A 23,631-nucleotide genomic window follows, 5' to 3' on the forward strand; every position below is an offset into this window, starting at 1 on the left:
TCCTTCTGGGGTTTTGTGGAGGATCAGAGACTACTGCTGAGAGAAGTCTATGTTTGTGAATGAAGACACAGAGGGCCTCATATTCTAACCTAACTGTTTTCTTGGGCTCATCTGGTGCATTTGGAGCTGGTTTTTCTTTACAGAAATATCTGATGTGCAGGCTAGGCTGTAATACTATTTCATTACTTGATTTTTAGCTCAGTGTCCAGAAAACTTGCTGGTGGCATTGGGGGGGAAAACCATGTGTGAAGAATCAGAGTATTCAAATGTGGCTGGCTTGCTTCAGCATGATCTCTCTTTTAATCTGTAGATGCTGCTTAATAACATGAAGACCAAAGACATTTACAGCTCTTTACATATGTCATTTTAATTGAACTGATACTTAGATAACTAGTCTCTGCTAGTAGTGTCAAATATATAACTATTCTATCGCTGTGTGTAGTTTTTCTGACAACTTACTACTTCAATATTGTACTAAAACAAAATGCACAGTACACCACAACCACACAAAGCAATTAACTTATAAATACAAATTAAAGCAAGCTCTTATACTATGTTTACCAAATAAAGTAAACCTTTTACAACTTCAAAAACAGATATTACAGTAAGTTGTTTATAATTGGATAGTCATCTAAATACCAAAGCTGTTTGGCAGCTTTAATGCTTGAGGTTTAAAATGAACACTTAATAAAACACCAGCTTAATAGGACAATTAAGGTCATTACAAGTAACATATGGAAACCTGTTAAATCTTTAGAATCATAAACCTTATTGGTTAGATCAGTTGACATTGCTGCCTTGCAGACAATACAAAACTTATTTTATTTTTTCAAGGTCTGAAATAGGAGAAAATAAGTTACATGTGCAAGAAGTACAGGTTAGAATTAAAGTTAACCTCCCTACAGTTATTTTTACATGCCCAGGATCTGCAAACCCAGTTGATTCTCATTCAGGTAGGTGCCCTACTGCTCTCAGTATCCTATTGGGAGGGTAGTGAATTCAGAAGGAATGAGACACTAAAGGGACTCCAATATGGTATAACTCAGTGGTTCTCAACCAGGAGTCTGGTCCCCCTGGGGACAGGTTTCAGGTAGTCCACCAAGCATGGCCAGCATTAGACTCACTAGGGCCCAGGACAGAAAGCCAAAGCCCTGCCATGCAGGATTGCAGCCTGGGGCCAATGCCAAAGATTGAACAACTTAGCTTTGCAGTGCCCCCTGTGGCATAGGGCCCTAGAAAATTGCCCTGCTTGCTACCCCATAATGTTGGCTCTGGCTTTTATATGCAAAAAAACAGTTGTTGTGGCACAGCTGGGCTGTGGAGCGTTTTTATAGCATGTTGTGGAGGGGGGCTCAGAAAGAAAAAGATTGAGAACCCCCAATGTAAGTATGTATAAGGGAGTTTGATTGTAAAGGAGTTTAACTTGCTCTATTATATGCCTTACCTCTTAATATGGGATATTGGTGTCCATCTCACTGGCAGTATTTTACTTTCTAACAGATTTTTCTTCTTGATCACAGATACTGTCTTATTGTTTTGATGTTCACTTTCCTTTAATATACTCTCCAGCAGTAGTTTCAAAACCTTCTTTCGTAATATTACATTTCATTTTAAGGTTGAAAGAGAATCTAGGCTTCTGTAGCAATCTTGTAAATCAGATCTGTCCCTTCATCTCAAATGATCATTGTAAGGTAATTCATGATTCTCGGGTGGAAGATTGAATCTTTCATGAAATCTGCAACTTAAACATAGGAAGCTATATTTTGTCATGTTAATTCCTGAGATTGCAACTTCCAAACTGGACTATAAATCTACTTGAGTTCTTGTGTTGGCTCAACTCCTTGCTCCTGCAGGGTCCCTGACCTTGCATTGAAAAAGGTGGAAACTTTGATCCAAGGAATGAAACTATCTCAAAAATTGGAAGAGTAATGGTAAATTGCCCTTCAGGGAAAGACTCTTCTCAGCATAGACATTGCCAACATACCAACTGCAGAACAAAAATAAACTTAAATAGGTAACTAAAGTTCTATTAAAGGGTGAGTTTATTGTGCTCAACATTAATTAGTAATTGATTATTTTCATTTGAGGACAGGATTTGAAAAACTTACTTCGCACCTCGTAATCCCAGAATTAAGTCTGCCAGTCAGGATGAAAAATACATGTACAACTAAGACCCATGCATGTTCAAAGGAATAATAAGCTGTCTTCTGTTTAACTGTACTGTCAATTAGCTTTTTACTTAATGCATTTAAAAAAATGTAATTTACTATCTCTTCCTTATACTTTTTTTCTAACTTGTTCCATCAGTCTGTTATCCACACCCACTAACCCCCACTCTGCATAGATTCTGCAAAAATTGATGACACTCCCCTGGGAAAGATTGCTACTCACCATGGGTGAGTGAACAAGTGGATTTTTCAAGTGCTTTTTGAGGACAAATGACTACATCTGCATATTACTAAATCATATTACAGGTACACTCAAAACAGTTTTTCAAAGGCTCCACAGTTTATCACTAATCTAAGATTTTTTCAGATTTTTATTCCAAACCATTTCATATCATTCTGGTTGAAGTCAAGCGTCTGAGTTCGCTTCCATTGGAATGTGTAGCCTTAAGGAAAAAGCTGTTTTTAAAACAGGTGATATATATGACAGTTTTTAATTTTTAACTGTGTGTAAGCCAAAAGGTCATTCACATGGTTAAACCTGTGGATATTTTTGTGTTCTGTAAGATTATTTGATTCAAAGATGATTTAGGACCCTATTTCAATATTTAATATCTATTATAAAAAGGTTTAAAGTTCAGTAGCAAAATACCTTCATACATTTGCTTCACTCTTACAAGTAAGGATGGCTAGATCTGATAACTGTCTGTCAAAAGTGCAAATTTTCGAAAACTAGAACCGTATCTTAAATCAAATGTTTGGAACAGTGTTTTTTTTAAATATGCTCACTTAACTGAGTGTTTCTAATGGTATTTTCATTGGTCAGCGCTGACAGAGGGCACCTATGGGATGGCTTGCACACTTGGCCCCAAGTGGATGCTGTTTGCAGTGGATCCAGTGCAGTTGCTCCCCAGGAGACAGACAGGAATTGTTAGTGGCACCAGTTCTCTGCTTTTTGTACTCATTCTGCACATTTTTGAATGTAGGGTCAGTAGCTCTGATTGGCCAGTGTAGTCAGCACTGTATGGCTGCCGTTAGCACTGGAGTCAGATCAGAGTAGGTAAGCAAAGTAGGAAGGCAAAATAATCATAGCAAGCCAAAAAAGTGGCGCTGTAGTTACCATACAGTCAGATCGGTGCTTTTAATTGATAAATCTTAAACAAGTTTGCTATAACAAGCAGGGGACGGGTGGGGGAAAAAAAAAGTAGTTCAGCAAATTATCTCGAGTTCAGACTATAGGCCTGTGGCAGTAGGGATTGGCCCCTTTAATTAAATACTACTGAACAGCCCAACTACATTCAGGCGTAGTACCTTGGACTCCAGTTACCACTGGGTTAACGTGGAACAAGATTAATTTCTGGATGCTGTAACCTTACTGTCCCAGAAGTAGAGGCTGCTGCAAAAGGGTGCACACCCTGACAATAATTACAGTTCAGAGAGCCTCTTCAGGGGAGAGGGAAGGGCTGGTCATGATGAGGCAATTACAATTCAATGTCCTTACTAAAATGTACTGGTCTTATTCCAGTGTTCACGCTTTTAGTTAAAATGTGCTGGTGGCACTGCAGAGTAAGAGGTCTTCATTTCAGCTACAGGCATAACTTTGGAACATATAAATTATCTGACAATCAGTTAAACGAGGATGGGAATAAGCCTTATTTGGCTTTTTCGGGAGGCTTTTCCTTACCATTCAGTGGAACTCTTTAGTATCAGAGGGGAAGCCATATTAGTCTGGATCTGTAAAAGCAGCAAAGAATCCTGTGGCACCTTATAGACTAACAGACGTTTTGGAGCATGAGCTTTCGTGGGTGAATACCCACTTCGTCAGATGCATGTAGTGGAAATTTCCAGGGGCAGGTGTGTATATATATATATGCAGGCAAGCTAGAGATAATGAGGTAGTTCAATCAGGGAGGATGAGGCCCTGTTCTAGCAGTTGAGGTATGAAAACCAAGGGAGGAGAAACTGGTTTTGTAATTGGCAAGCCATTCACAGTCTTTGTTTAATCCTGAGCTGATGGTGTCAAATTTGCAGATGAACTGAAGCTCAGCAGTTTCTCTTTGAAGTCTGGTCCTGAAGTTTTTTTGCTGCAGGATGGCCGCCTTAAGGTCTGCTATAGTGTGGCCAGGGAGGTTGAAGTGTTCTCCTACAGGTTTGTGTATATTGCCATTCCTAATACCTGATTTGTGTCCGTTTATCCTTTTCCGTAGCGACTGAAAGGGAGCACATACAAATTCATACCCCCTACATGGGTGATGAAGGCTGACCTTTCCTTGGTGGATTCATCTAGCAGTACTTGCCAGTACCCCTTCTTTAAGTCTAAGGTAGAGATGAACTGAGCCTATTCCAGTTTCTCCAATAGCTCATATGTGCGTGGCATTGGATAGTTGTCTGGGCAAGTTACAGCATTTAGCTTAACGGTAGGCCATGCAAAAGCATATCTCCCAATCTAGTTTGACAATTAGAACCACTTGAGATGCCCATGCACTGTTAAAGGGGCGGATTATCCCTGTCTGTAGCATGTCCTGGATCTCCTGTTATATAGCAGTTTTGGCTTGAGGAGACACCCAGTAAGGTTGGGCTCTAATTGGGTGAGCATTTCCGGTGTCAGTGGAGTGGTTTTTCCCATTTGGTCCATTCTGGGGTGGCTGAGAACACTGGTGCAAAACTAGTGCACAGCTCCTGGATCTGCTGTCACTGCATATGTCCAAGTGTCATGGAGAAGTTCACCTCTTCTGTGCCACCCTCACTTTTTCCTTTGTAGTAGACACCGTCAGACCACTCAGCATTGTCTCCTCCCTGGTCTGTAAACTGACAAACCTTTAATTCTCTGGAATAAAAGGGCTTTAGAGAATTAACAGGAATAAACCTCACTCTTAGCATAGGGAAAATGCAGGCAGGGTTTAAGGAGATGGTTTTTCCTGCCTGGTCCCTCTCTGTCCCAGAGAGAATCACAAAGAGAGCACAAAACAAAAACTCCCCCCACAGATTTGAAAGTATCTTCTTCCCTTATTGGTCCGGTTATTTGAGCTTCTTAACCCCTTACAGGTAAAAGAGGGATTTTATGCTACTCTATGACACTCCCTCTTTCTTGATTTAAGGTGAAGATCTGGGATGGCCCTTACTAATGACATCTGAGGCAGGATGTATGCAGTGTTGTAGCCATGTCAGTCCCAGAGTATTAGAATGGAGCATGGTATGCATCAATGTCACAGAAAAAATTAGGAAGGATGGTTTAGTGGTTACGGCATCGGACTGGGGCTAGGGAGATTGGAGGTAATACCCTGCCACAGGCTTCCTATGTGAATCTTGGGCAATTCTCTTAATCTTTGTTCCTCAGCTTCGTATTTACAACATGGTAATGCCATGTTGTCTTGCATATTTAGATTGTAAGCTCTTGAGAGCAGGGCCATCTCTTGCTATGCTTGTATAGTGCCTAGAACATTGAGTCCTTGATTTCAGTAAGAGTCTCTACGAGAGGAGAAGAGAGAAGGATAATATTCTGTAACACAATCTCCGTCCAAGATTTCAGTAAGGATAATTCTCTGTAGCTTGAGAAGGATGAACGTCAATCTGAGTTGAACACATGAATTCAAGTTACTGTGCTATGAAGCACATAAGTTATGGGGGAAATGGGTTCTTTGATAGCATCTCCAACTTCTGTCAATATTCCCTTCCTATGTGATTCTGGAGCTGGGTAGGTTCCTCTGCTGATAGGGGAGCTTTTGGTTCCTTGCTGGTAGTGCTTCCTGAGAACAGATCAAAAACTGAAAACTTGACCACCTCTCAGGGGCTGTGGACCTAGGAACATTCAGGAAGATTGACAGATCACCTGAAGGTGCAAAATCAGTACGAATCTTTAATTGATTTGTCTTAACTTCTGTGTGTCCATATAGACAAGCCTTTAGATGGCTGGCTTCATGTGAATCCACTCCCTTGGTGTTTAGGAGTGGCAGCAGCACCTGTGTCCATCTCATTGTTTGAATGTACAGTAAGGCACTTCTGTCATGAGGAAGAGTCATACAGTAGAAATAAGACCTAAATGAAACTGATATTGCAAACTTCATTAAACAAAACCCAGGCTGATTTTATTTTAAGAGCTTCCTAGTGTTGGGAGGGTGATTCTATATGCAAAACAGGAAACTTAAATGTTGCAGTACTGATTAATTTAAATGACTAAAATAAGTTGCCAAGTAAAGGTAATTATTATTTTTGTTCAATTATTATTTTTAAATCAACAACTATGCAGTTGTTGATTTAAAAAAAATACTTCATTAATGTGGCACTTGTCATACTGTAATACAAATAATAGCGTTGGAGTGAAAATTAATTTTGGGCCTAATAGCTGTGGATCACTAGTGGTGTATTAGTTATTGCAGCACTTGTAAAAACTGTCATGTTTAAAAAAAAAATCAACAAGGCTGACATTTTATGTCCTGATAGCTTTTTCTTCCGCTTAAATATTAGAGGTTGAATTATAAATCTGTGCTCCTGATTTCCAAAGAGATCATTTATATTTCTAGTGGGATTAAATGTAGTTGGAGTGTTAAATATAAGTAAATCTGTTCAGTTTAGATATAGTTGAACTGCTGTAGTTGTAGTAATCCTTGCACATTTTTGTGAACTTTTTATTACAAGTGTTTGTATCCATCTTACTTTTGAATTTAATATCAAACTAAGCCAACAGTATACCTATACTTTAAGTCTCTATGCTGGAAATTGCAAGTAAAATAAATTTGAAAATGAAGAGATTACTAACTTGAATAGTTTAGTTTATAATGCTTTATCAAAGAAAATATGGCTCTTCCTTCAGTTACTCCTATGTTTTATGGAGGAGTGGGAACAAAAGCCATAGTTAAAGCTGAGCAGGTAAGATTAGGTTTGTGAGCTTTTAAGAGTGGCCATGATTTCTGTCTTACATTATTTTGTTAGTATAGTTACATCAGAAACTTCTGAATACCATTATGTTCTGAACTGAAATAATTCTTATAATACATTTATCTGTCTTATGCTCTGTGTAAGGAATATTGTTTCCTTATTCGTAATATTTTTAAAGGATTTGCAAGGTGTTTTTACTATCTACATTTTAACACAGTCTGTATTCAGTCTATATTTCAGTTTACTATCTTTTGTTTACTTTTAGACACTTCAGCCTTCGAATGAAGAGAGATACGTCCCTCTTTAGTGATGACTTCAAAGTAGAAATATCAAATAAAGTAGTTGATTATGATACCTCTCATATTTATACTGGACACATATATGGTAAGTACAACAACAATTTCCCATTGATTAAAAAGTGCAATGATTTTAAACAAATGCTATTTGATTTTAATGTTGCTTTGATTTATGAAGTGGAAAATACTTGATCAGATTGCTCAGATATTAATTTTTAAATGTCCTTAATTGAAAAAATACTAAAATATGATGCATGGACGTTGATTGATCTTTTCCTAACTTAGTTTTGGTGGATTTACTGCAGAATACTTTCTTAACTTTTTGAAGTCATTCAAAGTCTGAATGTCCTTCATTTTAAGCACCTTCTCAAGAATGTGGGTACTATACTTCTGAATATAGTCTCTTTCCTTCCTTTCTTCCCTCCTTCCTTTCAAACAGATGGTGACTTCAGTCTGTGTATTTTCACTTAAAGATGAACTAAACCAGATGGCTGAACAGTTGATTTGACCATCCCCTATTCAGTTATACTGCTGAGTGGCCCAACTACAATATCAGGCAACATGGTACCTGAGGGATTCTGACAAGCAGTGTGGTGAACTTAGACACCCATATCCCAAAAGAAGGCCCCTGTAAAAATTGTATGTAATCTGGTGGTTAGCCCTTGGAACAAGCTGAAAGTGGAAGATAGTCCTAACCTTCCCCGTAATGCTTGCTGGAAAAGCTTGAAATTTTCTGTTAAGTTTCTACAAGGATTATGAAATGGCTACAGGTGATTGAATATGAAATATTGAATTTGATACCTTTTGAAATTTACGTCCAGAGTTCACATACCTTGAACTATAAAACTTTATGCTCATATTGAATGAATGGTGAAGGGAATCCAGAGAGTCTTCATCAGTGTAGAATCAAGAACTCGGTCATTGACTGTAAATGCATGCATTCCAGAACATATATATAACTGGAGATGTAAACTCTGGGGGGTGGGGAAGAGTGCTCTCCACTACTGGTGGTTCATACACAAGAGATTTTGGTTCTCATTAACAACGTGTGTCCATAAGAGAGCACCATCTAACAAGTGATATACTTATGGTATCTTGCACGCCTCCTTGCTCCAAAATAAAATGTTAGAAGACTTGTAGGGTTACATAGTTGGTTTCCTTAAGTGTGTTCTGGGCTCAAATTTGGGGGTGGGGGTAAATTTGCAGTCATTTTTGTCATGGTTTTTTTGGGATACAGCCCCTACAAAGTGTCGTGCTTTTACATCTCAGAGTGCTTGAATGCTTATGTATAGCCAGACTGTCTTCAAGACAGCCATACCCTGTTGGAATCTGGGGTAAGATATGTAGTGGAAATCTGGGGTTCTTTGGTTAAAGGGTTCATATGAGAGCCCCTCCCACAAATGTCCAGTTTTTAATTTGCTATGTTCTCTAAAATCAGGTACACAGTGAAGCTAGAGTGGGGAGCTGAGAATAAGCAGGCAGGTCTTATACCATTGTCGGGTACATAGTTCTCAGAGTTTGTAGGAGTGGAGTGTAAGGTCAGGGAAACTGTAAGAAGAGGCTCATCTTAAGGCAAAAGATCAGCTTCAGCTCTTCGAGAAAATGCTTAGTGAATGAGGCCCTGGCAATTGATCCACTTACCTCAACTCAGCTGGTTGCCTGGGGAGGCTGGTGCTCATCTGCAGTTCCAGTGACCATGAGTTCAGATCCTCTCCTCATCTGACTCTTGTGATTGAATTTTAAGCATGTGGAGTCCACATACAGATTCATCTGGGTTCATCTTGTGTCTGGAATCGGAGCCATTCTCAATGCAAATGATCTGCTGGGTCCTAAAGGGATAGCCAGACTGAAACTCTCCTCACCAGTCCTGCTGGTTTCTCCAGCTGCTAACTGTGGACATGAGAAGTGCTAGCAGTGTCTCCCTACAGCACCCCTTTGGTCCCATAATTGCCCCTCAATTGTGCCCTATGTAATTTTTGGAAAACTGGAAGTTCACGTGGAAAGATATTTGTAGGATATACATGCTCCTGCATTGCCTTGTTCCTCATTCTATTCCAGAACATAAGATTAACTTCCCCAATTTAAACATTGGCAAATGAGCAAATGCAAAGTTGAAGTGACTTTCCCATATGAGCTTACCTCTTTTTTTCCTTCTTGATGTCTGAACAGAGGAGTCTTCATCATCCCTTAGCCTCTTCCAACCAGCAGCAAGTATTCAGGTCACTGACGCTTTACAGCAGGGTTAGGCAACCTATGGCATGCGTGCCGAAGGCGGCATGTGAGCTGATTTTCAGTGGCACTCATGCGGCCTGGGACCTGGCCACAGGTCCGGGGGGCTCTATATTTTAATTTAATTTTAAATGAAGCTTCTTAGACATTTTAAAAAACTTTTTAACTTTACATACAACAATAGGTTAGTTAAATATAACAGACTTATAGAAAGAGACCTTCTAAAAACGTTAATGTATTACTGGCATGTGAAACCTTAAATTAGAGTGAATAAATGAAGATTTAGCACACCATGTCTGACAGGTTGCCAACCTCTGTTTTACAGAATACAGTGAAGGTCCACTGAAGAGCCTGAATAGGAGTGCTGATTTGGAGCTGTACAGGGCTTGCATAGAGAAAGGGGGTTATTATACTGTAATAATCCCAGTTCCTGTAGCGATCCCTGTGGGGGATCACTTAGTTTAGTGGGAAAGTATTGCTTTAACACTTTCCAGTGTTTTGCTTTTTAACACTTGGGCCTGGTCTGCACTAGGGGAGGGTGTTGATGTAAGATAAGCAACTTCAGCTACGAGAATACCGTAGCTGAAGTCAAAGGATCTTATTCCAACTTACTTCCCGTCCTCATGGTGCGGAATTGATGTCCGCGGCTCCCCCATCAACTCCACTACCGCCGCTCACTCCGGTGGAGTTCTAGAGTCGATGGGGAGCACTTTCGGGGATCGATATATGGCATCTAGATTAGACGTGCTATATCGATCCCGATAAATCGATCGCTACCCGCCAATGCGGCGACTAGTCTGGACGTACCCTTATTTTGTTCTTGTAACATTAACCTTTTGAAGTACATGTAAGAGGACCCGAATTCTGCATTTCTTGGTTTGCCAATGTTGGAAAATCATGAGTACAGGGCAGTGCTGCGTACCTATTACTTTATCTGTATGTTAACCAACTGTTTTGCATGTGAATAAAAATATAACTGAGGTGGTCATGGGAATTTTAGTTTTACAGCTTTGTGGTTCAGAATTTCCTTTCCGAATTCCTGTTTCAAGTGTATTCTCGTAAGTTAATTGATTTCAGAATGTATCCTGAAAATGTCTTTGTATATAAACTGTAAGAATGTTTTGAGATTGATGTAAATGTTTTTTCAAAACGCACTTGCTGCTTTGTTTAATAGGTGAGCAGGGAAGCTTTAGCCATGGATCTGTTATTGATGGAAGATTTGAAGGATTTATCCAGACTCAAAGTGGCACCTTTTACGTTGAACCAGCAGAGAGATATATTAAGGACAGAACCCTACCATTTCACTCTGTCATTTATCATGAAGATGATATCAGTAAGTACTCCCACTTTGTGCTGCAGACAAAGAGAAAACGTTTTCATTAAATGTAAAGCTGCCTAAGCCATTGGTAAGTTTCAAACTGAGGGGTCTATGGAGACAAATATTCCAAGATTCTCATTATCATACAACAGTACGAGTCATGATGTCCTGAAGTGATCCATGTGCAGTTATGGTATGAAAGGAATCTAGCGCAGGCACAAAGCTTACCCCACTTCAAACTTTTATTTATTTTTGGTTTTTTTTCATTCGCTACTTGGCCTCTTGGACTAGCCCTCTAATTGCCAGACTAGTGTATTAGTGGAGATCTTTCCTGCAAAGTTAACATAAAGCCTTCCCTTGAGCTTGTTAAAATGTCACATACTGGCCATTATGCTTTCTTGTGAAGTTCTTTGGTATCCAAAAGGAGGGATGACTAATCTAAATTCACATTAAAGTGCTCCTAGCTTCATATAATTATGTAAGAAAGATACCGAATTTAGCCATATGGAAAGCAACAGCTTTCCCTGCACATATGGGTCCCAGACTCCTTCAGACTGGTACTTTAAAAGGTGCAGTAACAGCCAGCATCTGGCATGCTGGGGCACAGTTCTGAGGGGAATTTTCAGTTGATGAGGAAGTGCAGAAAATACTAGCTACAAAGGTCATAGATTGTAATGCTAGAAGGGACCATTGTAATTATCTAGTCAGACCTCCTGTACACGGGCCCTAAGACTTCTGTACATTTTGAATTAATTCCTGTTCAAACCAGAGCATATCTTCTAGAAAACCATCTGATTTTGATTTAAAAATTGCCAAAAATGCCGAATTCACTTCAACCTTTGGTAAGTTGTTCCAGTGGTTAATTACCCTGTTGTAAATGTACATCTTATTTCCAGTCTGAATTTGTCCAACTTCAACTTCCAGCCTTTGTATCATGCTGTACTCTTATCTGCTACATTAAAGAGCCTATTATCAAAGTTTCATTTCCCACATTAGTAGTTACAGACTGATCAAGTCACCCCTTATCCTTCTCTTGTTAAACGAAATAGATTGAGCTCCTTGAGTCTATTGCTATAAGGTAAGGCATTGTTTTTTAATACTGTAATCATTCTCATGGCTCTTTTCTGAACCGTCTTCAATTTATCAACATCTTTCTTGAACTGTGGACTCCAGAACTGGACAGAGCATTCCAGTAGTGATTGCACCAACACAATAGAGGTAATATAAGCTCCCCCACTCCTACTTGAGATTTCCCATTCATATATCCAAAGATCATGTTAGTGGCAGCCCTTTTGGACACACATGCTACACTGAGAGCTGGTGTTCAGCTGATTATCTGCTGCTATGCACATACCTTTTTCTCAGTCACAGCTTTCCAGGATAATGTCCTCCATTCTTCAAGTATGGACTATATTCTTTTATCTAAATGTGTAACATTACATTTGGCCATATAAAATATGTTCAGCCTTACCAAGTGATCCATATTGCTTTGTTGCAGTGACCTGTCTCCTTTATCACTCTCTGAGCATTTACATCATCTGCTTGTGCACATTAATAATAATGTTAAGTAGTTATAGGGCCAGGACATCACTGAGACCCAACTAGAAACATCCCTACTTGATGACTACCCTATTCACAATTAAATTTTGGGTTTGTCTACACCAGGGGTCGGCAACCTTTCAGAAGTGGTGTGCTGAGTCTTCATTTATTCACTCTAATTTAAGGTTTCGCGTGCCAGTAATACATTTTAATGTTTTTTTGAAGGTCTCTCTCTACAAGTCTATATATTATATAACTAAACTAGTCTTGTATTGTAAAATAAACAAAGGTTTTCAAAATGTTTAAGAAGCTTCATTTAAAATTTAAATTAAAACGTTGATCTTACGCCACTGGCCCGCTCAGCCCACTGCTGGTCTCGGGTTATGTTCACCTAGGCCAGCAATGGGCTGAGTGGGACCCCAGCTAGGAAGGGTCTGGCAGCCAGAACCCCAGACCGGCTGCGGGCTGTGTGGGGCCAGCAGCTGGGACCCCAGACCGGCAGTGGGCTGAGCAGCTCAGCCCACTGCCAGTCTGGTTCCATCTGCCGGCTCCTGCCAGCTGGGATCCTGGCTACTGGACCCGCTCAGCCTGCTGCCTATCTGGGGTCCCGGCCCTGCCCACATACAGTGGGTACCTACCTTCTCCCTGGTTCTGGTCCATTCTCACTGGCCCGCTCAGCCCACTGCTGGTCTCGGGTTATGTTCACCTAGGCCAGCAATGGCCTGAGTGGGACCCCAGCTAGGAAGGGTCTGGCAGCCAGAACCCCAGACCGGCAGCGGGCTGTGTGGGGCCAGCAGCTGGGACGCCAGACCGGCAGTGGGCTGAGCAGCTCAGCCCACTGCCAGTCTGGTTCCATCTGCCGGCTCCTGCCAGCTGGGATCCTGGCTACTGGACCCGCTCAGCCCGCTGCCTGTCTGGGGTCCCGGCCCTGCCCACATACAGTGGGTACCTACCTTCTCCCTGGTTCTGGTCCATTCTCTTCCTCTCTCTGCACTGAGCTGAGGGTGGGAGTGGACCGAGCACAGGGCTAGGGGTGAAGGGTCTGGCAAGGAGCTAGAATGAGGAAGGGGGTTCAGGGTTGGGGCAGGAGGTTTGGGTGTTGGAGCACTTTCCTGAGTAGCTCCCATTTGGTGTGAGGGGTGCAGGTGGGAATGTGAGTGGAGGTGCAGGAGCTCCCATTTGGTGCTCAGGGTGGGGATGGAGATGTGCAGGATGCATGGGATGTGGGGGGTTCAAGAGTCAGGGCAGAGGGCTGGGGGCATGTGAGGGGGGGTGCAGATGTCAGGGTAGGGGGGCTGTGTATATGTGGGGGTGCCAGAGTCAGGGCTGGGCTCATGGGGGGGGTGAAGGAGTCAGCAGCGGGCTGGGTGGTACAGGGTTCAGGGCAGGGGCCTGGGGTTGTAGCGCGGGTCAGGGCTCAGGGCAGAGGGCTGATGTGTGTGGTGGGGGTCAGAGCTCAAGGCAGAGGGCTGGGTGACTGCCCCCCTCAGAACCCTCCCCGCTCCTTGTCCCGACCACCCCCTCCTGGGACCCCACCCCCTATCTAAGCCTCCCTGCCCCTTGTCCCCTGACTGCCCCCCCCAAGACCCTAACCCCTACCTGTCCCGTGACTGCCCTAACCCTTCCACACCCTGCACCCAGACAGAACTCCCTGGACTCCCATGCCTATCCAGCCGCCCCCTGACAGGACCCCCAGAACTCTGGACCCATACGATCCCCCCTGCTCCTTGCCTGCCTCAGCCCCTCTCCACACTCCTACCTCCTGACAGCCCCCTCCAGATCTCCCAACTCATCCAATCCCCCCAGCTCCTTGTCCCCCCCACCCCCTCCAGAGACCTCCACCCACCCTAACTGCCCCCCTAGACCCTCCTTGCTCCCTGTTCCCTGACCCCTATCCACCCCCACACCCCCTAACAGACCCCGGGACTCCCATGCTCCATCTAACCCCCCTGCTCCCTAATTGCCCCCTCCAGAGACCCCCACCCCTAACCACCCCCCAGGATCCCACCCATCCTGATCCCTGTCCCTTGACTGCCCCCTCCCCTTACCCAACCCCCCCGGCCCCAGACCCATTACCACGAGGCTCCCCTTGCGTGCAGCCCCGCCCCACCCCTCAGAGTGCTGCACGCGAGGCGGCAGGGCTCCGGATGAATGAGGAGTGTCTTTCCCTCTCCACGGACCCAAAAGCTGCCCACGGGAGCGTGCAGCCCCGGCCCCCAGAGCACTGTGTGCGCAGCGGCAAGGCTCCGGGGGAAGTCAGAGGAGGGGGCTGCGGCTTGCTGCGCTCGGCCGGATGCTCCGGCTAGGGAGCGCGGACCCTGCAGCTTGCCGCGTCGACTGGATTTTTAATGGCATGCGGAGTCCCAGTAGAGAGCCGCATGCAATTAAAAATCGACTCGCGTGCCATCGGTTGCCGACTCCTAGTCTACACTGTAGCTGTCTATACTGCAGCTGGAGCTCAAGCTAGCACATTAAAAATAACAGCGTGGGCATTGTAGCTTGGGCTCTCAAGCTTTAGTTTTTATGTCAGATACTGACTCCCTATTTGCTTTATTAACCAAATTTATAATCTTGTCAAAAATATATAAAGTTTTAAAAGATCTATTTTCCACAGTCCTGTGTCAGTTGCTTCATTATTTTGACAGGGATCAGTGTCAGGCTGATAAACCTATAATTACCAGGGTCATACTGTTAATCTTTTAAAAATATTGGTACATCAGCTTTCTTCCAGTCTTCTGGAACTTCCCTAGTGTTCCAAGAATTATTGAAAATAGCTCCTCAGCCAGCTCTGTAACGGCTCCTGTTTACTTCTTGTCCTGACCTGCTGATTTTAAAATGTCTGACTTTAGAGCAGTGGTCGCCAACTGGTCGATCATGATCGACTGGTCGACCCTAGAGGATCTTCTAGTCTATCATGATCTCTGGCGGCACTTAAGGCAGACTCCTTGCCTACCTCAGCCCCATACCGCTCCCAGAAGCGGCTACTGCAGCCCTGGGGACAGGGGAAGAGGGTGGCAGAGCAGGGGTCTCCCTCTGTCCCCTGCTCCTGCCTGCAAGCACCATTCCCAGAGCTCCCATTGGCCGGGTGAGCTGCGGGGTCAGTGCTTGCAGATAGAGGCAGTGCACGGAGCCATGTGCCTTCCGCCGCAGGGGCGCGTAGGCCCCTTCTGGGAGCGATGTCAGCCTGGGATAGACAGGGAGCCTGCCTTAGCCTCACTGCACCTGTTGCCCAGCGTGAGGCCGCACTCCAACCCGGATCCCTGAGCCCCCTCCTGGAGCCAGCATCCCAAACCCCCTCTTCACCCCAGCCCTGAGCCCCCTTCTGGAGCCAGCACCCCATACCCTCTTCTGCACTCCAAGCCCCAGCCCTAACCCCCCAGCCGGAGCCAGCACCCCATACTCCTCCTGCACCCAAACTCCTTCTCAGAGCCCGCACTGTGCACTCCCTCCTGCTCCACAACACTCTGCCCCAGCCTGGAGCCCCTCCTGCACACAAACTCCCTCCTATAGCTTGCACCCCTCACCCCCTTTTGCAACCCAGCTCCCTGCCCCAGGCTCAGCCCAGAGCCCCCTCTCACATTGTGAACCCCTTGGCCCCAGCCTAGAGCCCGCACCCCCTCCCGAACCCCTGCCCCAGCCCAGTAAAAGTGAGCGATAGAAGGGGAGAGGGGGGGACGGGGCAGGATAGATTCTGGGTTGCCTTTGGATTAAAAAAAAATGATCTTGGGTGTACAAAGGTTCGAGACCACTGCTCTAGAGGCTGCTGTTGTAATGTCGTCCTGAGTTTCTGTTAGAATGGAAAGAGTTTCTTCATCATTATCTATTTAATTTTGCTTTGATTTTTAATTGATATCATTTTAGGATAACTTCAGGGCTTCTGTACATTGTAATATTTTAAAAATTAATGTATAATGCTTACTAAGACACCTCAAAATGATTCAGCGAGACACCTTCCAAAGCATACTGTCTTAGATATGTAATCTTGTTTGTGATTGTAGTTTAACAAAACAGACTCTGTAGAACTTTTTAAAATGAAAACGAGCACACATCCTAGTTCTTCTTGCTGTATAATCTATAACTGCATCTAACGTTCATGAAATATGTGCAGATTGACATCGCAGCTCATACTGGTGAAGCAACAAAAAAAAGTGTCTCAGTGCTAATTCAGCAGGTCGGGGGGTGTGGGAGGAATCTTTTTGTTTTAAGATGGAATATTTCGGTCAGCCGTGTTTGAGCCTTTTAAAACAATGTACTTTTAGAGCCTTTTCAGGAACCATAATGCAACATATGATTAGCATCTCAATGAAGTCTTATTCAGTAGTCAAACAAAAGGGGGTTTTTGTAAATGGGGATTATATTGTCATCTTTATAAGAAGGCTTTTGTCAGTTACAGTGGATGTGGTGACCAGTGGAAGGCTGCCTTCTATTCATGACTTTGAACACAAAATGAATGATTTCAGATTCCTGAGCCACTCCCAGTCAAACTGTTTTATAGCTCAGTGCCAATATGATGCAAATTAGTTGCATTCATTGATGGATTAGTTTTGGAAACTAGTTCTACACACTGAGGGTTTCAAAGGAACTCTTTATTTAAATATGTGAACTATATAATATGTTCTTGAGTCACATTGTTAAATACAAAATGACTTGCATGTTTACTCAGGTTAGTTGTGGAAGGGAAAGCCTGCTCATAAATCTTTTACAGTAAGTCATAAAGGAAGTGGAAATTTTGGTGGCCTCTTCAAGGCCTGGAGAAGTTGTGTATTAACTTCTAATCTTTTTTTTTTTTTTTTTTTAAAATTCTGTACCTGTTTTGGTGAGTCCATATTTTGGTAAGGTAGGATTATTCACCATGAATAAATTTACAAATTGTGTTTTTAATTACAACTTACATTTCTGTGCCCACTACTTGTGGTCACCATCTTGTAGATAAAAATATTTTTGAAGGTGTTATGGGAATCCAGGTTGATAGTTCAGAAAAAAAAAACTACTCCTTTAATACAGGTTTAACTTATAAATAGAAATTTTAAAATTGTTGAAGTTTTTCTTAAATCACTTCAAGTGAGGAACCATGTGTCTAAATCCAGCGTACTTTTAATTATTTAACCATACATTGCTTAGTTATTAGCACTATTTACTAACAAACAGGGGAAAGGGGATGGGGGGAGTGACCTGGTTTCTTGCTCTTCAGACTGATATTACACTTGGTATTCTGACAGAGTAAAAATAGATTTCTCACTTAAAACATCCCTGGTTACTAATGTCATTAACACTTCATAGCTATTCTGCCTCCTAGTTACATGTAAAGTGTTACGGCCCTCACTAAATATTGAGGAGAGTAGGGATTTTAAAGGGATTATATGTAAGGATGTGTAAAAAGTTCCCTAGTGTGGCCTCTTTTTCAAATATCTAACACTTGTAGGAGAATAGGGAAAATAGTTTGACAATTGGCAACGTATTACCTTGCAAGTCTTTGGCCAGAAGATCATCCTATTTACATCCAATGCAGGTTCATTGTAGAGGTCCAGATGCCCTTCTTGGCTTTACTAGAAAGTTGTGGTCTGGAAGAGGTGACTGAACTTTCCTTTTGGTGAAGGCACATGCTCCTCTGCTGGTCAGCTCTGCGAACACTGGAGCTAGGATCAAGGGCTATTTCAGGACAACTGGAGAACCAGAAGGGAGCTATGCTTCACAAGGAGTTTAAAAGTATCAGAGAAGCACTGCCTAAGCCATTGTGATTCAAGGAAGCATCACTGCTTTAGCAATCACCATCACAGGCTGTTCTGGCACCTCCTCCTCATCCCCCAAGATCAGAGTAATGCTTGCACTGAAATGAATGGACAGTCCTTGCTGCCCCGCTCCTTGCATAACAGAAGTGTAGTGCCACTGATTTTTTTTTAAAGTGGATATGAGTTCTGTTTGAGACTATATTACTCTGAATACTAGCATAGCCATACATTCTAATAATTTTTTGTTTTTGGAATGTACATATGTCTATCAAAAGAATACTAATTAATCCAAACTCGTTTGGTGTCAATATTCCAGTTGAACAATTAACAGCCAGCAGAAAAAGGTCCTAGAAAAGTTCTGGTCTCATCTCAGCAAATTTTCTCTAAGAAGTTACCATCCTAGAAAGGATCTTCATTTTGAGTAGCATTTGCTATAGTAAAGACAGCTTGAAAAATTCCTGACTGCAGATGTGGGATCAGCTGTTCCAGAATCTCAAGCCAGCTCCTTTGGTAGAGATGGTAGGCACCATCAGCTAGTCAGTGTCTTGCTACACTGCTAATATGGCTTTGGTATGTCTGTTATATTTTGATATCACTTAAACCTCCTTAAGGTTGCTACTGCACAAAGGGTCTCTTGTCCTCTAAAGCTTTTTGGAACATGGAACTTCAAAACCCCATATTCAGATATGAGAAACCCTAGAAAAATACTGATTTAAGGGGTCTCTACATCTCTGAAAAGAATGCTACGGTTATAAGAAAAAACAAACCACAAACTTGTAAGTCCATTTGAGATACCAACATCTTGTATCGTTCTTTTGGAAGTGAGAACTATTTGCCTAAACTGCAGGAAACAGACTCTAGGAAATCCCTTATCACATTCTTAGCTTCTTAAACTGCGATCTTGTTTCCTGGAAAGGCAGGTCATTGTTGACCGATCCCACTAAACACTATTTTCGTTATCAGTGCTGCTGAACAGGCCACACTGAAGGTCCTGTTGGACTGTATGAACAAGAGTCCTGATTTGGATTTGTGGTGGCCAATGAGTGGCTTTTGGTTCAGGAAGGGGTCCCTATTGGCACCCTTGCGCAATGGCAATAAGATTGTGTAGTGGTTGTGTATGTGAAATCTGCTGGTACACATGTACTGTTGGTCATCACTTTCTATTGGTCGTCACCCTTTAGCTCTCTAGAAATTCAAGTCCGAGATTTATCTTGGAGCCAGGCAACTTAGTCCAATAAAATCCTCCTAAACTAGCATTAATTTTTGAAAAAATCCTGGTTAAGTCAGCAATTTTAAAAATATTTGGTTTATTGCATGCCATAGCTTAAGTCTCAGCCCCTCCTCTCTAAAAAATATAAAAAATACAGAACAAAAGAACACTTATGAAGAAGCTGACATGCCTAGTTGAGGTAAAAAACATCTTGTGATGACACTGTCACTAGTTTACAGAAAGTTACCAAAATCCAGTGAAAAATAGCTTAAAAGACCCTGGCAACAGCCAGCCACTGAACATTCATTTATCAGTAAAAGTAAAAAATAAGTTGGAGAACTTATGACTAGTGTTGTTATTTTTCTTGCAAACAAGACATTTTACAGTAATCTTTATATTTAGGGACTGGGCCACAAATCAAATAGCTTATCTTTGAAAGTTTTCATTTTGATAGAGGAAAAATTGTTTTAAAACCTCCCAACATGAATCACATTATATGAAAACTATTTCTTAAGAGTCTGTGTGCTACATACACTATTTCTCTCAGGTAAGGAAAGCTTGTTAGCCATATGCTTTAAAGTCATAGACAATGGATTAACAGAAAAATCGTATGTATTGTAAAATATTCTCGGTTTGGGTCTACAGCAAAAGTAATATTATGTGGCTTTGTAAATTTCTGTGTTCTAGTGTTAACTTTTCTTTTAGGGTTTAAGTGCTCGCCTCAAATCCTAAGATAGAAAATGAAATACTAGGTTATTTCTGTTCAGTCTTTTCTTTGGCTGCCTACTAACTTTTGTATTTAAGGACCTTTAAAAGAAACATACTTTACGATAACCTTTGCCGATATTAGATTTGCAACAAAAACTAACTTGTGACCTTCATTACATCATGTGACTAAAGCTGATTATGAACATAATTGGATTTAAGGCACAGCCTATTTAAAGTTTCCCTGTAAATTCAATTCTCCTCTTTCACAAATATGCAACTGGCAGTATTAAACAATAAAATATCAGACAGATTATTGCCCAGGCTGGGTAGAAATATAAATATTGTGCACTTGTCTAGTTCAGAGGTTTTCCCGTAGAACGAAGTATTGCTGTTCTGAGTTGTGATATTCCATTGAAAAGAAGATACAAGTGTTCCAGACGTTTCTTGTAATGCAGCCATATTTTCCAAAGACACATGGACAATAGATCCTACAGTATTAACAGTGTATTAAACTAATGGACACTTGTTTATCAATAAAAAACTGCTGTTTCTCAACCTAACTTTGAAAAGCAGTATTTCTTGAAACGTGCAGACTACAGAAAGCTCACTCAGCTGTTCAGTAGCGCAGTAATCTTGCTGCAAATATCTAACTCAGGAACATGTTAGCTGTAAAAAGATCTATGCTGATAATTAAATATAATCAAAAGGTTATTGTTACATATCAGTTTAAGATTTAATTTAAAATCACAATTTATTCAGAATACTGTGTCTTTAAAACTAGAGTTCTCTGTATGTTATACTTCCATTTGACTCCAACATTCATCCCGACTTGATCCTTTGACATCAGGAGTTGGGATTTGAAAGAGAAGGCTCCCATCTTATGTTTGTTTCCATGGAATAGGAAATTGTACATTTCCCTGAAATGATTTATTGAATTCATTTAAAACATTTGAATAGAATTTTAATACAAGTGGATGGAAATGTATTTTTCTTTGAAATCTGCAAATTTCAAAATTTGTTTTAAAACAAAGTTAATTATACAATAAATGGCAGTGGCTTGAATTTCTAGAAGGAAATCTGTAGAGGTAAGCCTAGACACTGCATTCTTGCTTACTGTAGAGTTAGCTGCTGTTTAAAGAAAATGTCATTGGTTCACGCTCATTGTCTGGATAATAGTATTCCTTGTCCTAGAGGCATGTCTGTCACTGTTCACTTCCTTTTTATGCAGAGGATATTCCCATTCTTACATCTCCTTTTCCCATAAGGTTCCCACCTCTCTTCTCTATTCTTCCCATTTTAAAAGCCAACATGTTCTCTAAGTAGTAAATACCACCATTTGTAGTGGCTGTGAAGTGGCTACTGCACATGTAGTGGGTGCCACCTACAGTTGTACTGTACCATGTCCCTAGTCTCATCTCAGGAAGAACATTTTCTCTTAGAACAGGAGCACACTGCTATCTTGCATTTCAAATTGTTGAAACAAACTGCTTTTGTTTAGTCAACATTATATAAGGGTAAATGCTTTATTATTTGCTTTGGATTATCAGTGATTTATGCTCCAGAAAACAAACTAGTTTTGTGGCATTGATCTGGATTCTCTACTCTAGGGATATGGTGCAGTTAGAAATAGACTTTGAATTTTATAACAGTTGTAACTTAGTTTCCATTAACAATCAGATTATTGTAATTCTTTATCTTGCTTTTCTCCCTCAGCTTCCCCAAAAAATTTTCATTTTTTAAAGCACAGTGTGGCCATGTCTACATTAGACTTTCAGCAACATAGCTCTATTGATTGTGTCCCCTCCATGTGTGATCTCGTACTGACTTAGCTTTTTAGGCAAAAGCTCCAAGTGTAGATGCAGTTGTAATAGTACAGTTTTGCCAATATGAGTTTTCCCTCAGGGTGGGGGTGTAAAAAAGGCTGTACCAGTAAAATCATAGCTTTGCTGATGTAAACAGCCTCCACGCTAGGAGTACTTTGCTGGTATAATATACTAGTATACTTGTACTGACCAGTAAAGCACTCCCACTGTAGACATAACTTATGGTTACACTCTGCCAAAGACTGACCAATAAGCTGTATTTACTGATACACCCAATAAAACCAGAATGGCTTTGTAAGGTGGGAAACTGAGGCATGAGTCCAGCCAATGTAGGCTTAATCAGTTTTTTCCTTTGTAAATTTCAGACAATCTTTGTCATTTACAGTTTTTGATCATATATCACACACGATAAAATGGAACAGATAGGGGTCCAAGTTACCGAGTTCTGTTGTATTGAGAAGCTTTCCATTTCACGATCATCTCAGTCTCTGGACTGGTGTTCTCCAGTTTGAACCCTTGTTCACTTGGGTTTTCATACATTTTGTTCTTCTACATCACAAAATAGTATCCTAAATTACTTAACGTAACCTTTATTTTTCTTCTTTGAGTTAGAAATTTATAGGGAAGAACATGCCCTAATGTCAGCATATTCTTATATTTTCCAAACATGGGATTTTGGAGATTTTTTGCTCAGTTTAACAGCAATGCTCATAAATCATTGAAAATCCTACCATTACATTTTGAAGTACTTATTCAGTCTAGGACCAAGATGTTTAATTGTTCCCCAACAGCTCTGAAAGTCTTTTGAAATATTAAAATACCGTATGACTTGTAAGGTTCTTTTAATTTTGTTATAGATGGCAGGAGAGTTTGTAAAATACAACTTGTGCAACCTGTAAATATTCTACAGACTATTCAACTTGGGACACTATAGCACAATCTTCAGGCAACGCGTCCAGTTGCTGGAAAATGGGACAGGGAATTAGGACATGAATTCTTTTCCCATCGCTGCCACAGATTTACTGTGCAGCTGTGAGCAACTCACTGAATTTCTGCACCGTAGATTTTTCTTTGTAAAAAGATATAATACCCACTTGTAAAATTCTGATAATTAGTAAGAAAAGTGTTCTACATGGGGCCTCGTTCATATAAGATATACATTTCCCATAAGAGCAAATAGATATATTTGAATATGTTTAATTTTAAGGTTACGTTGAGTAGTCACTTGTGATTGTTTTGTTGTCATATTCATGTTATTGAGACTTAAATTTGTGGGTTGGTGAGAGAATAAAATTGCTCCGGTATAGTAAGAAAGTTCAGAAGTGAACTGAAGGATTTTAAAATCCAACACTTGTTACTTTACATTAACAGAATGCCTTGGGTAGAATTAAAAATGACCAATATTTTAAAACAAGTAATAAGATAATTTCCTCTTACGTACCAGGACCTGATTTCACGGTCTTCCTTTCTTCAGCAAGAATTCATGACATCATTAGAACCAAAATAATGTAAGGAATACTGCTTTAATGGCCAATGATGTCATTAACTCTTGCAGTAGAACCAAAATCCTAAACAGTCTGATCAGGTAAATGCTTCAGTTCACTCTTTTAAAGCTTATTTTTTGTTGTAAAACTATCCATGTTCTAGTATTTATTTATTTATTTATTTTAAGTGTCACAATTCATTTGTGTGAAAAAAGCTAAGAAATAAACTTAAGTTGATGGCTTATTGGGAATGCA

At 41.2% G+C, this 23,631-nt stretch overlaps 1 protein-coding gene across 2 annotated transcripts in view; it reads left to right on the forward strand.

Moving 5' to 3' along the window:
* ADAM10 (ADAM metallopeptidase domain 10) overlaps window positions 1-23,631 on the forward strand; it is a 107,268-nt gene that overhangs the window by 43,183 nt on the left and 40,454 nt on the right. Inside the window, exons 3-4 of one of the 2 annotated variants that reach the window (XM_050967958.1) lie at window positions 7,306-7,424; window positions 10,740-10,898. In XM_050967958.1, the coding sequence (XP_050823915.1) occupies window positions 7,306-7,424; window positions 10,740-10,898 (278 nt within the window). The remainder of the gene's footprint in view (window positions 1-7,305; window positions 7,425-10,739; window positions 10,899-23,631) is intronic. The other variant, XM_050967959.1, reaches the window with a different exon arrangement.

The sequence above is a fragment of the Gopherus flavomarginatus genome, chromosome 9 (assembly GCF_025201925.1).
Source record: "Gopherus flavomarginatus isolate rGopFla2 chromosome 9, rGopFla2.mat.asm, whole genome shotgun sequence".
NCBI classification, from domain to species: Eukaryota; Metazoa; Chordata; order Testudines; family Testudinidae; genus Gopherus; species Gopherus flavomarginatus.